Source organism: Arvicanthis niloticus, chromosome 20 (genome assembly GCF_011762505.2).
Source record: "Arvicanthis niloticus isolate mArvNil1 chromosome 20, mArvNil1.pat.X, whole genome shotgun sequence".
Classification (NCBI taxonomy): domain Eukaryota; kingdom Metazoa; phylum Chordata; class Mammalia; order Rodentia; family Muridae; genus Arvicanthis; species Arvicanthis niloticus.
Window position 1 is genome coordinate 22,595,627 of NC_047677.1, and position 14,013 is coordinate 22,609,639.

A 14,013-nucleotide genomic window follows, 5' to 3' on the forward strand; every position below is an offset into this window, starting at 1 on the left:
CAGGGCTACACAGAGAAACCCTGTCTCGAAAAACCAATAAAATAAAATAATATCAGGAGACTGAAACAAGGAGATATCTGAGTTCAAGGTCAGCCTGGGATAAAGCATGTCTCAGATCCAGGCGAGGTGGTACACACCTTTAATCTGGGCCACACCTTCTCCTGGAGACCTACATAGGGAAATTGGAAGAAGGAAGTTTCACTCTTTTTCACCTGCTTGCACTTACTTGCCAGGACATCTGTTGGAACCTACTTCTACAGAAGACCAGCTCAAACAACTAGCCTCATGGATTGGAGCAACTACTAAATTCTTGGACTTCCTATTAACAGCTGGCCAATACTGAGTTAGTTGGACTACTGACTGTAAGTCATCACAATAAATTCCCTTAATATACAGAAACATTCCGTAAGTTCTGTGACTCTAGAGAACCCTGACTAATACAACCAGCCTGGATGTCTTTTGGTAAGATGGTCCTCCATAATGTCTAATATGTTTTCTAATGCATTCCAAGGGCTGAAATGATGCAAGGAATGTCTTTCATATCTTATTATCAAACTATAGTAAAGTAATAAAGCTGTTGATTCAATATACAAAGACCACTTACCAAACTATGCTAAAGGGGTCCAACAATTATTTGTGTTTATCATTTTCTCCAGCTCACACACTGTTCCACACTCAAGCCTCAAAGGATGAGGTTTCGCTGGGATCCTTTAGCTGTGTGGCGCCTGAAAGATGATCGGGAATTCCGACTATTCCTGTGTAACCTTAAGCTAGGGTCATTGGCTAGCAGGGTCCTAGCTGGGCACGTGAGCTCCAGCGTACCTGCTCCACTGTACTGCCTGGAAGCAAGCCACGGAAATGGTCTGTACCAGCTTGCAAAGCTGGGTTGTTCCAAAAGGCGGGTAGGTCACGGACTGGAGAAGCGGGAGGGGCGGGGCCTGTGGCGTCTGGAGCACAACCGCGGCTTGTGTTCAGGACCCGCCCCACTAGACTAGCCCCGCCCTACCAGACCACGCCCCGCCTGTCTGTCTCGCTTAAGTCCAATAAGCCCCCCGCCCCGTCAAGTCCCGCCCCATCAGGCCCCGCCCCGCTCCGCGTCCTGCCTGCGAGGTACGCTGGTCCGGTCCCGGCAACTTCTGCTCGCACGCTGTACCAGCCTTCCGGTCTGGGTACCCGCCGCTGCGCTGCCATGGCTCAGCACTTCTCCCTAGCTGCCTGCGACGTGGTCGGCTTTGATCTCGACCACACTCTGTGCCGCTACAACCTGCCCGAGAGCGCCCGGGTGAGTGGCACGGGCAGCCTCTAAAGGCGGCTGCGCAGAGTGCCGCTGGGCGGAAGTGTACTTTCCGGGGCTCTGCGGTCCGGAGGAGGAAGCCAGGGGCAGAAGATAGCGCAAGAACGAGCTGGGAAACGGGGTTGTAGGACACTGGAAAAGCGGGGTCGGGGGCCTTGGGTGTCATTTGTTGATCCCAGGCTCTGGTATTTTTTTCCAACTCCTCTGGGCACCAGCTGAGTGGTTACAGCCACTTATTTTGGACTTCAAGAAAACATGGCTGCGTCTTTCCTTTTACACGCCCAAATAATCACCTGTCAGAGTTAAGCATTGCAAGCAGAGAGAGATTTTATAATAGTGTTGTGAGAAACACTGGTCGAAATCATTAAGGTCTTAGACCTACTTTTGTCTTTACCAAGAGAAGAAAACAAGCATTTATTGTGCAGCTACTACTTGCTCTGTGCATTTTAAATAAAGTTGTAATCTCAACAGAATCTACCCAGAATATGGGGGGAGTAGATTGCAGTATTTGTAGGCTTGTACCCTCATCTTAATTGCCCTGCTTTCTCTGACTTTTTGGGTTCACAAGAAACTAAAGAATTAAGAATATCACAATGAGAAATATAAGCAGGACTCTGCAGTCAAATTACCTGATTCGGGACACTGGCATATAATCTGGGTTCCTTGTCAGCATCACTTGCGAGGATTAAGTGTGCGGTCGATTGCTGGCTATTATGGTTTGCACCCAGGGTATTTGAGTAGGCTACATCACTAATGCCGACAACAGCCAGGGTGGCTCAGGGTAGTCCTATCAGTGCCTCCGTTTGTCAGATTCTCCAAAATAAAAAATGAGGCTCCTGAATCACTCCTGTGTGTTTTCTGCATGCAGATGCTTTTTTTTTTTTAAGGTGTGCCCCCCCACACACACACACACTGTTTTGCTTGCCAGTTACACATTTCTCATTTCCTTTCTCATATCGACAATTTGAAGACATTTCTTTACGACTTGGTCCTTTGGCTCCTCCTTCTCTGGGTGTTAATTTCCTTCCTTCCATGGCTTTCAGATTCTAGTCTGGTTCATATTTTCTTAGGCACTTCATCTGTTCATGGAGAGTGTTGTTTAACCTGTCATGTTAAAAGCCAAGTTTGTGCATGTGTGAGCATTAAACTTTTAGGATATAAGGTTCACAAGATACTCTACTGCGAATTTTGAATCACAGTGTTGTTTAAAGGCTGAAAATGATACCCTGGTTGTTGGGAGCCGACTTTGAGCAGAAAGCAGCTAGAAAGCGGCTAGAAAGCAGTTATTCACGTGCTAGCCACGCCTCCAAGGCTTACGTCATAGCCACGCGCCTACAAGGGGCGTGGCAAAAGTGTATAAAGACCCTAGATTTCCCTTCAAATAAAGAGACTTGATCAGAGACTTGATCAGAACGTCTGTCTTGTCTCCATTCCTTGCGTGTTTTCTCCTCATCCTCACTCTCTCTCCCTGTAGACCCTGACACGAAGACGGGAGTGGCAGTTTGAAGCCAGGCAGAGCGGAGCAGGCCGCAACATAGTAGCTAACCAGGCTTTTTAAGTCTTTTGTCTCAAGCCAGGTAGAGCCTAGCGGGTTGCAACACGTGGTGAATCTTGGTTACGCTTGGTATGGAAATCCTAAATCTCACAGAGTGCTGAACACCAGGGCATAGTTAGGGACACGGATCAACCACACACAGGTAGGAGCCTCTCAGTGGGCAGCAACCTGTTACCAGAAAGATGATGTAAAGTTCTTTTCCGTCCTTATGGTGGAGAGCAGTATTTGCCAAGGCTTTCTTCATGCTACTGCCTGTCCAGGAGATAGGGCTTGTCTCTTCTCTTCACTGTCTCTTCATCATGTGGAGCCTCATCTTAGTACTTAAATTATGAAATTATCCCCCAGTCCTTCTCTTCCCTCTTATGAAGCTTTTTGTGTCACTACTTCAAATTTCCTCAAAGCCTGACGCCTCCAATTGCTCAACATTTAAATATTCCCAGTTACTCTTTGGACTCCCCTCCCCACCCCCACCCCCACCCACACACACACCCCGGAGCCTCTGTCTTCTGAGCTGTATGATCAACAGTGTTTTCTATGTCTTGAGCACACTGGGATCAGTAATTTACAGTATGGTTGGAGTTAACTGAATATTATGACACAGTCACTTTTTTCTTTTTGGTATGGTGTATGTAGATAAAAGTAGCCTTTACTCACCTGACATAATTATTGTCTCCGAGGCTTACTGGCTTCATCTGCTAGTCTAGGCCTAGTCTTGGAAGCTTCTACCCTATGTACAATCTTATCTAGACCTAGAAGGTTTTCAGTCTCCGAGACTTAGTGCTTTCTGGCTCTTTCTGATCTCTGGCTGGCTGGTTCAACTTAGCTGTTCTGGCTCAAAACTCCTCTCCAAACTGACTAGTTCAATCTGGCCTCTCTCTAGGCCTCTACCTGAATGTTCTGCCTGGCTTAAAACAACTTTGACAGTATGTTCTAATCTGGCTCCTTCTTCTTTAGCTTGTTCTGTCTTCACCTGTGTCTAAATTGTTCTCTCTGTGCAACCTGTCTCTGTAAAACTCCCTGTTCTCTTTCCCTCTTTGCACAGCCCTTCAAGTAGCTTCCCTTTCCTCTCTCTTCTGAGAGTTGGGCAGATCTGCTCTGGCCCTCAGGGCGGTGATGTAGGATCTGGGGGACCTGGAAGAGAGAACTGGAGGACAGGGGAATGTAAAAAGCAATAGCTTGTCTAGAGTCTGATCAAACCGTGATTTTAATTTTTTTTTTTTCACACAGGGGTTATATACACGTAGGGGCAGGATGTGGGGAAGGGGATGATGAAGGAGCATAGGTGTTCTCAGGGGGAGTATAGATATCTTCCAGAATAGGGTATTGGCTGGGTAAAAGTTCACAGAAGAAGCAGGGTGGAACAGGTCACTATGACTCTGTCTGTGATTTGTGATTCATTTGTTCTTATCTAAGCAGGTACTTTCCACCAAGGCTACCTATCTACAAGATTTACGATTACTTGTTCTTATCTACGTTGGTAGTTTTCCACCAAGGCTACTTGTCTACAAGGTCTATAGGTATCTGTTCTAGGGTTAGTGTTTTCCCACAGAGACCAAGACTTTGTGTTAGTTGGCATGTATGTCTGACTTAGGCCTATGGCTGACTTAGGCCTTCAGAGTATAAGCAAGGTTTCTCCCAACACAGATCCTATTCTGTCAAATCTTTCTCTGATTCATCACTTTCTCTGCCACTCAATTAGATAATCACTTTCAGACATGGGTGCTTCCTTCTACAAACTAACTTTACCCTCATTGTTGGGATTAAATGTGTGTATTTTGGGTGAATCTGTATTCCAGCCAGAGGGATTAAAGGTGTGTGCTAAGACTGAGCCACAACACAATTAGAAACAGGATTGTTTTTTGTTTTTGTTTGTTTTTTTAGTTTATATCACAATTTTATATCACAATCTCAGGGTTCACAGTGTGACCAAATATCTTGCAACATTGTATATATGTGTATATGTATGTGTGGGTGTACTTCATGTGAAGGTCAGAGGTCTATGTCAGATGTCTTCTGCTCTCCACCTGTTTTGTTTTGTTTGGGAGACAGCATCTCTCAGTGAACCCTGATCTCCCTTTTCAGCTAGACTGGTTGTCAGCAAGCACATTGCATATGTCTGTCCCCTGCGCCACCTTCCCACTTTGCGATTATGAATTCATGGCACTGCACTATATAGCCACTATTCTATGCCTTCTGCTTATGTGAATAGGTTGAATTTTTGTTCGTTATTTTTCTCATTGCTGTGACCCAGTACCTGACAAGAAACAACTTAAGGAAGGATTTAATTTGGTCCCTTGTTTCTAGGGTTGTAGTTCATCCTGGCAATGCAGACGTACCAGCAGGAAGAGGAGGCAGATAGATGGTCACATCGGATCAACAGTCAGGAAGGAGAGAGATATATGTTGGTGCTCGGCTGGCTGTGTGCGCACATGATGTGTGCACATGTGGAAGTCAGAGGACAGTTTACAGAAGTTTCTTATCTCCTTCCACCATGTGGATGCTGGGAATTGAACTCAGGTTGTTGCAAGCATCTGTGCCCACTGAGCTCCTCTTCAGCCCCTCCAGTTTGTTTTGTAAGTGGGTTTCTCCACTGTACCTGGTGCTAGCTCATTGTTTCAGCTAGGCTGGCTGGCCAGAAAACTTTGGGGAATGCTGTCTCTGCCTCCCTGTGCTAAGATTACAGTATGCCAAGTACTGTATCCACTGAACCATCTTCCTGATCCTTCTACTGGCTTTTAATTCCACTTTCATTCAGTCTGGGTCCCCAGCCCTTGTAATGGTACCACATTCTTTCGAGATAGGTCATACCTCCAGTTAAATCTTTCTGGAAACACCCTCAAAGACAGACCTAGAGGTGTGTTTCCTAGGTAGTTCCATCTCCAGCCAAGTTGATGAGATTATTGGTTGCAGCTTTACAAGCCCTCTGGAGGATTTCTAGAGGTCATTGTTAACCAAAAGGCACAGGAAGGTTAAGTCCTTAACAGATCCTGATATCTTTGGGTCACCCACAACAGTGCTGGGGCCTGAGTTTCTATTTCTCACACCCAGGCCATCATCCCCAGAGCAGGGTATCCACACAGAGCTGCAGCTGGAAAGTGATGGGTGGAAAGGGACACACACAGCACAGCAGAGCTAGACGTCCATACGCTGGGAACTGCAGAAGCTTGTGGAGAAGTCAAGGATGTTTTCAGTGAGGGCTTTAACTAGTTCATAGTGTCAGGCAAATGTGGACCCTGGTGTGTCCCTTCCCCCAGGGCCTCAGGGGTGGCCACCTCTCAGAGGACTTGACACCTTTGTTCCCTGGGCTTGCAGATTGAAAGGTCAGATAACACCCACTCACCCTTTATCTCTGGTTGGCATCTGACCCAGAGAATAGTGTACCATCACTCAGTGTACCTTCTGAAGGAGGGGCCACCCACCAGTCTTTCTAACCTTAACCAAGGCCCTGCAGGGTCTTGTAATTCAGTATTGTAAGCTGGAAATCTAAAGTAATTTGAAACCTTTCCATTTGAGGCATCACTCATTTTCCAACACAGCAGGATTAGAAGGTTGCTAGACTCAGAGAATCAAAACGCAGGGCATGCACACAGTTCAACTTGAATTTTCAAATTCTAGTTTTTGTAGACATCTCAACTATTATATGGAACATGCTTATCAGAAAAAAAAACCAAACAAACAAATACTTGCTATTCATCTAACATTTACTTTTACCTCGTCATTCTTTATTTGGCAAATTCCAGTGGAAAGCAAACCTGTGTTGTGGGCTGGCCGGATGGGAATGTTTATGTAGTGGAAATGGGCAGCTGTTGCACTCGGTTCTGTTTTGGTTTATGACTGGCACAAGGCTAGTAATAAAAGCAAATGCTTGTGTTGGGTTTGCCTGTGTGCCAGGTACCTCTCCGAGCTCTACATCTGTTAGCCGTATGCTGGCATTAGGACTTATGCTGGCAATAGGACTCGCAGGCAGGGTCCTGACAGATACTTTTTTTTTTTTCAACTGTTCATGGTACTTAATTGTTTTTTTCAACATGTAGTTCCTAAGTTAAGGAATCCCACAGGAGCTGTAATCCCAGCACTAGAGAGGCAGAGGCAGGTGGGTCTCTCTTTGTTCCAGGTTAGCCAGGGTAAGAGATCCTGTCTTGAGAGAGAGAGAGAGAGAGAGAGAGAGAGAGAGAGAGAGAGAGAGAGAGAGAGGAGACTCTTATAGGAGCTCACCAGGCCACTCTTGTCCCTTAAAGTCAGGTAACTTTAAGAAGCAGTCCCCATTCTGAATCACCTCCATGATTTAGAACTATTGATATACGGCACTGTTGGCCCAGGGGAGAGTCACACTGCATTAGCGAGGAGTCATTCTTAGTGTTTCTAATCGGCTTAGACAGAGGGCATTTCTATATGGTGGGAGTCTTTGCTCTCTCCATCCTTGTTTGCCCGCACTCAGGTCCCAGCATCCAGATACAGCACAGCGCAGGCCCTTGGTATCCACACCTGGCTGGTTCTCCATGTCCCTGGGTTCACCCTGCTCTGCCTGGTGTCCCACAGCTTGGTATCTCATTGAACTCGGCTCACAGACTGAGCCAGACTAGCTGACTAGCTAGCCACTCCTCTGATGCTCAGTGCTAGGGTTACAGATGGGTGTCGGGCCCAGAATTTACGTGGGTGCCAGGGATCTGACCCCAAGTCTTCATGCCTTTACAGTAGCCACTTCACTCCTTAACTCATCTCTTCAGCATCAGGCTACTTGTTAAACATGGGTATTTTAATTAAAAAGAAAAACAACTGTTGAGAAATTAGGTCTGTCAGTAATCAGAGCTTTGGTTCATCCTGTGTTTGTTTCTAAACGCTTCACTCCTCCTTTGTGCTTAGTTGTTCTCTTTGTGTAGAGAAATAAGAAATGCCTTGTGTCTGACAGACACCTCGTGTTTCCTCCTAACGCATCTGCCGGTCAGGTGTATCTCACTGAATCTGCTCTCAGCTGGGCCCTTTTAGCACTGAGGGATCACAGATCGATATAACGGTAGAGTGGTCAGCAGTGCTTATTGTCCTGGTGATCCTACTACGGTGGTTCTCAACCTTCCTAATGCTACAACCCTTTAATACAGTTCCTTGTGTTGTGGTGATCACCAGCCATAAAATTATTTTTGTCGCGACTTCATTTTGCTACCGTTATGAATTGTAAAGTAAGTACTTTTGGAGACAGAGGTTTGCCGAAGGGGTTGTGACCCACACAGATTGGGTATCACTGGTCTGGTAGCTGTAGTCGGATTTTAACAATGATTTCCAATCCATTAGGACCTGCGTATAAAATGAATACCTGTCTTTGGTTGTGTGGCTGTGTGCTGGTGACACAAGTTCTGGGCTTACCATTCACCTGGGAAGGGGTTTAAACTGCAGAGCTTCACAGATATTCCCCTCCTGCCTAGGTCTGCCAGTGATCCCATCGGGATTTCAGGTCTATGAAATTAAGAATGAACAGTGAACTTTCTAGTTAATATCTCTCTTTGCTTCTCTTATTTGCAGCTCATTTATAACAGCTTTGCTCAGTTCTTAGTCCAGGAGAAAGGATACGAGGAGGAGCTGCTCACTCTGACCCCAGAGGACTGGGATTTCTGGTAAGTCTCCCAACCCCTTTTCATTTGCATCCCCTGTGGCTCTTAATTGTTGCTGATAAAATCTTACTTTATACTCTTCTGTGAAGGTGAACAGTGAACTGTGAAATTAGTCAAAAAACAAAACATCCTCTATTCTAAAAGTCTTGTGTTTAATAGATTGAAATATAGTGCTTTGAACATGTTTAGACTTTATTTAATATGAAAGTGAACTTTCAGCTTGTGACTGCGTGGAGGATATTTTCATGTAGTTTCAGTCAGTCTCACCCAGAAGGTTGACAGGTTACTAAGAATTGTAATTTACATCTTTGTGAACAAATTTGACTTGTTAAGAACCCTGGGAGAGCAGTCATCGTGTTTAAATAAGTGACTGCTTCAGGGCATTTGAATAAATGTTCGTTTGTGATTCTTACTGTTCAATTCCCTCCCTGATTATGATCTTCAACTTCACAAAGGGCATTCTTGGTCATTTAAACAACAAAAAGAAGCAAGAAAGCTTAATTTAAATTGTTCAGCTTAGACAGGTGTGATAACATATGCATGCAAAGATGAATATAGTTCTAGCTACCCAAGGCCTGAGGCAGGAGGATGCTGTTCAGGGTTAGCTGGGGAGCCATTCTCAGGAAACAACTGGATAGTTGCACATCTGAACTGGCAGAGAACCAACAGCATGCACCCCCGTCCTGGGGTCCTGGGTAAGTAAGCTCAAGTCAGATAAAACCCAAGCATGGAGCAGGGAGATGGGACCAAATCCCACCCTTAGCTCATGAGCTGTTGACAGTTGAGGGCTTTTGAGAAGAGGAAACATCAGTGTTCTTCAAGGATGGGACCTCTGAGAGGCTAGTCATGTGCAACTGGTCACAAGCTCAAAGTTCACTTTCATACTAAAGTCTGAACATGTTCAAAGTTCTGTATTTTAATTCATTAAACACAAAACCTTTAGAATAGAAGTTATTTTGTCCTTTGACTAATTTCACATTTCATTTGGTAAAACCAGTGGCCCCCAAGTGGACTCTGATTTTAACACACAGACACACACAGAGAGAGAGAGAGAGAGAGAGAGAGAGAGAGAGAGAGAGAGAGAGAGAGAGAGGGGAGAAGAGATAGTAGGGAGGATGAGGAAGACTTGGAGTATGGAGAGGAGAGTGTGATTAAAGCACACTGTACATGTGCACAGAATTCTCTTAGGGAAGACAGTGGGGAGGAGGGATGGAGGAGTGGATCAGTGCAGTAACTACTCTCATCCTGACCTTAGAGAGGCAGAGGCAGGAGGACTCCAGGGCCTCGCTGTCCAGGCAGCCTAGCCAACTGGTGAACTCCAGGGTCAATGAGAGACGCTGATTTGAAAAGGAAGGTGGATAGAAGGGAGGGTACCTGATGTCAGCTTCCGGCTCACACCTACACACAGGTGTACATGTGTGAACACACATAAAAACATATACAAAATAGACACAAATTAATTAAAAATAAGAAAATACTTGTTAGGTTATAAATAATAATTACAAAAAATACATGCAGAATGATCATGCATCCGTTGTGCATCCCTCTGAGATCTGTCTGTCTTTCGGTACATCCTTTCTGTCCTGGGAGGTACAGAAAGCTCTTACCATGTGACCCTATCGGTCTCGAAATTTTACTGTGAAGGGAAGTAAGTAATGACCCCCAAGCGCCCTTTTATGTATGTCTGACCTTGCTCTTTGCCTGCCATTGTGCTGCTTTGCTGTAATTATTCACAAAGGTTAATCCAGTTTGCTCCAGATCCCACAAGTCTTTTATAATAAAGAACCTAGAACTTAGTATTTGACCTTCTTTTACTAGTTTTCAATAATCCACCTTGACCAGTCAGTAAGTTTTTATATGCAAAACCATATGGAAGTACATTAGAAACAATGCAGCAAACACCCTGGCAAAGAGGCTTAGCTAGCTTGTGCACTGTGAATGTGTGCGCATGTGGATATTCATGAGCATCGTTCTGTTTGTATGTACGTCAGTTTGATTCGTGTGTGCGTATGTACATGCATGCAGCATGCACACTCGTGTGTGTGTGTGTGTGTGTGTGTGTGTGTGTGTGTGTGTGTGCAGGTACAGGCACATAGGTGCCACAGCACACATGTGAAGGTCAGGGGTCAACTGCAGGAGTCTGTTTTCTCTTCCACCATGTATCTGGGGCCTGAACTCTGGTTGTCAGCTTTGCTCAATAACCAGTTTTACCCACTGAACCATCTTACCTGCCCATGTATTTTCAATAATGGAAAACATTAGTATATTTTAACAAGGTACAAGATAATCTTCATTTAGTATTTTTTTGAGTTATATCTTTTTTTTTTCTTTTTCTTTTTCTTTTCTTTCTTTTTTTTTTTTTTTTTTTTTTTACAAAAGTCTAAAGACTTTATAAGATAAACATGCTACCCTTGGCCTCTTGGGCAATTTTCCATACATTCCTGTTTTTAAGTGAGACTTCATGTTCCTGGATGCTCACCCGCATTGATTAGCATATCCCTTGTTCAGGTGAGAAAATCTCTTTAACATTGTAACATTTACTAATGCAGATATTTTTTTCTCTGAGGTAAATTCAGTGTATGAGCTGATGGATAATCAAATGTTTGCAATTTAGTTGCAAGGGTTTGGCGTTGGATCTGGAAGATGGGACCTTCATTAAACTTGCAGCTGATGGCACTGTGCTCAGGTAATTCAATATTATTGTGGTCAGAGTCTCCAAGATACCTTATTACTACTGTATAGTTCTTAAGCAACAAGATGGGGTTATTATTTTAGTCAGTCATAGAGCAGATAATAGTTCTGTATTCCTTTTAACTTCGTAGAAATATTTTCATGAGATAAAGTGGAAAATAACATGCTTTGTGTCATTGCCTACCCTTTTTAAAATATTTACCTATTTATTCACTTTATATCCTAGTATCACCACCTGCTCCCCCCCCCACTCTCTCTCCCTTTCTTCTGTGATAAGGGGATACTCCCCCTCCCCCATATCACACCACACCACCCCATTACCATCCCAGGCACATCAAGTCACTGCAGGACTAGGAGCATTTTCTCCTACAGTGGCCAGACAAGGTGGCCCAGTTAGGGAAACAGAATCTACAGACAGGCAACAGAGTCAGGGACAGCCCCTGTTCCAGTTATTGGCGGACCCACATGAAGACCAAGCTGCACATTTGCTACATACATGTGGGGAACATAGGTCCAGCCCATATATGCCCTTTGGTTGGTGCTTCAGACTCTGGAAGACCCCTAGGGTCCAGGTTAGTTAACTCTGTTGGTCTTTCTGTGGAGTCCCAATTCTCTTTGGGTTCCTCAGTCATTCCCCTAACTCTTCCATAAGACTTCCAGAGCTTTGTCTGATGTTTTGATCTGAGTCTCTGTATCTAATTAAGTCAGCTGCTGGGTAGAGCCTCTCAGAGGACAGTTATGCTAGGCTCCTCTCTGCAAGCATAACATATCATCATTAATAGTGTCAGGGATTGGTTCTTGCTCATGGGATGGGTCTCAATTTGAGCCAGTCATTAGCTGGCCATTCCATCTCTGCTCTATCTTTGTCCCTGCATATCCTATAGGCAGGACACATATTGGGTCAAAGGTTTTGTGGATGGGTTGCTGTCCTTATTATCCTTCCACTAGGAGTCCTGCCTGGCTACAAGAAGTGCCCACTTTAAGATCTATATCCCCACTGCTAGGAGTGTCAGCTAGAGTGTCCCATGTAGACACCCTGGGGCCTTCCTACCCTCACCTCTGTCCCCGTTCTCTGGCACATCCTAGAGATGCCCCCAGCCAATTTCCATTTTCTCTTCTCTGCTCTCCCTATACCTGATACCCTCACCTCCCTATCCCCGCTTCTACTCAGTTCCCTCCCCACATCCACCTCTGATACCTATTTTATTTTGCCTTCTGAGAAAGATTCAGCCATTCTCCCTTGGCCCCTCCTTGTTATTTGGCTTGTTTGGGTCTGTGGATTGTAACATGGTTATCCTGTACTTTATGGCTATTATCCACTTATAAGTGAGTACATACCATGCATGTACTTTTGGTTCTGAGTTACTTTTCTCAGGATGATAGTCTCAAGTTCCATTCATTTGCCTGCAAAAGTCCTGATGTCCTTGTTTTTGAAAACTGAGTAGTATTCTATTGTGTAAATAAGCCACATTTTCTTTATCCATTCTTCAGTTGAGGAACATCTGGGTTGTTTCCAGTTTCTGGCTATTACAAATGAGGCTCTATGAACATAGTTGAGCAAGAGTCCTTGTGGGATGGTGGAGCATCTTTTGCCCAGGAGTAGTATGGCTGGTTCCTGAGTTAGATCTATTCTCATTTTCTGAGAAGTCATCAAGTTGATTTCCAGAATGGTTATACAGGTGTGACTCCGTTGTACACTGTAGGAGTGCTCCACTTGATCCACATCCTCAAAAGGTCATGGATAGCGCACTTTTGTTTTTCACTGGGTACTTAGAACACTATGAGGGATTCTTCGATTAAAAAAGATGCTGATGGGTACTGGGTAGGCGTTGGTTGGAGTTCTGTGTATACCACTTTAGGCCATACTTGCTTCCATCATGCAGGGCTCCTTGTGGACCAAGTCAGCCTCACACTCTGGTTCCCTGTTCATCCTTCTTCTCTGAGTGCATGCAGACCTCTTGGGTTGATCAGGGTATGAAAAGCAGTTAGTAAAAAGCTGCCATCACTGCTGAGTCTTAGGGAGAGCACCGTGGAGTGAAGATCTACTTCCCACCACATAATCACAGTGTCGTCATGCCAACATGATCATACAGTGCTGTTATTATTTATACCCATTTGGTCAGCATCAAAGGAGACTCAATATAGAGCCTATGCAAGGACTCGCTCTTTGGATATTTTTGAAAGATCATTTATTTTGTAATCAAGTTGGTTTCATATTTCCTCCAGACTCTTCCCTGAGGTGTATCTAAAAGGAGCAGGTATGGCCTTATCTCTGATTATTTTGTCCTTTATTTACCTATTTTTTTCAGGCAGCTAGGGGGGTTTGTCTATCTGTATTCGAATACTATGCCCATGACCTCTAAGTCTGTAGTCAAGTTGGTCGTGTTCTGCGAAATCTTCACTCATTCTCTAGTTGGTCATTTCTGTCTGTCTGTCTGTCTGTCCAGTCTCTGTCTCTCCCAGTTCAGCTTCTGAATAACACGAAGTTCCACTAGCACACTTTATCTTCTTGATAATGTCTTTGATCCTGTACAGTAGATATTTGTCTGCTCATGTTTACCTCTAGACTTTCTCTATCTTGACCCAGTCTTCTGAAGTGTCAGCCTCTAAAGAAGAGAACTCTCTGTGTCTTCTTCCTCATTTGGTCTCCTCCATTTCTTCATTTTCCCCTTCAGATTAGTTTCCAACCAAAATTAAATACACTATATGTTCTTGTAAAGAATTATATAAAATATCAACTTTCACATTGCAGGAGCAATATTCTGAGCACAGAACCTAGCTATTTCTGCATCTTGTTCTGTTTGGTACATTCCTCTGGCTGCTGCTTGCCAGTGTGATTCCAGCATGTTTGGCGATCTGATGTATGT

General features: G+C 44.5%; 1 protein-coding gene across 4 annotated transcripts in view; it reads left to right on the forward strand.

The window, feature by feature from the left end:
• The first annotated feature begins 1,076 nt into the window (after nucleotides 1–1,076).
• The window catches only part of Nt5dc1 (5'-nucleotidase domain containing 1), a 122,136-nt gene continuing 109,199 nt past the window's right edge, over nucleotides 1,077–14,013 (forward strand). For all 4 annotated transcript variants that reach the window (XM_076916529.1, XM_034524587.2, XM_076916530.1 and 1 more), the window contains exons 1-3: nucleotides 1,077–1,282; nucleotides 8,367–8,458; nucleotides 11,070–11,141. In XM_076916529.1, the coding sequence (XP_076772644.1) occupies nucleotides 1,190–1,282; nucleotides 8,367–8,458; nucleotides 11,070–11,141 (257 nt within the window). In that variant the 5' untranslated portion in view covers nucleotides 1,077–1,189. The remainder of the gene's footprint in view (nucleotides 1,283–8,366; nucleotides 8,459–11,069; nucleotides 11,142–14,013) is intronic.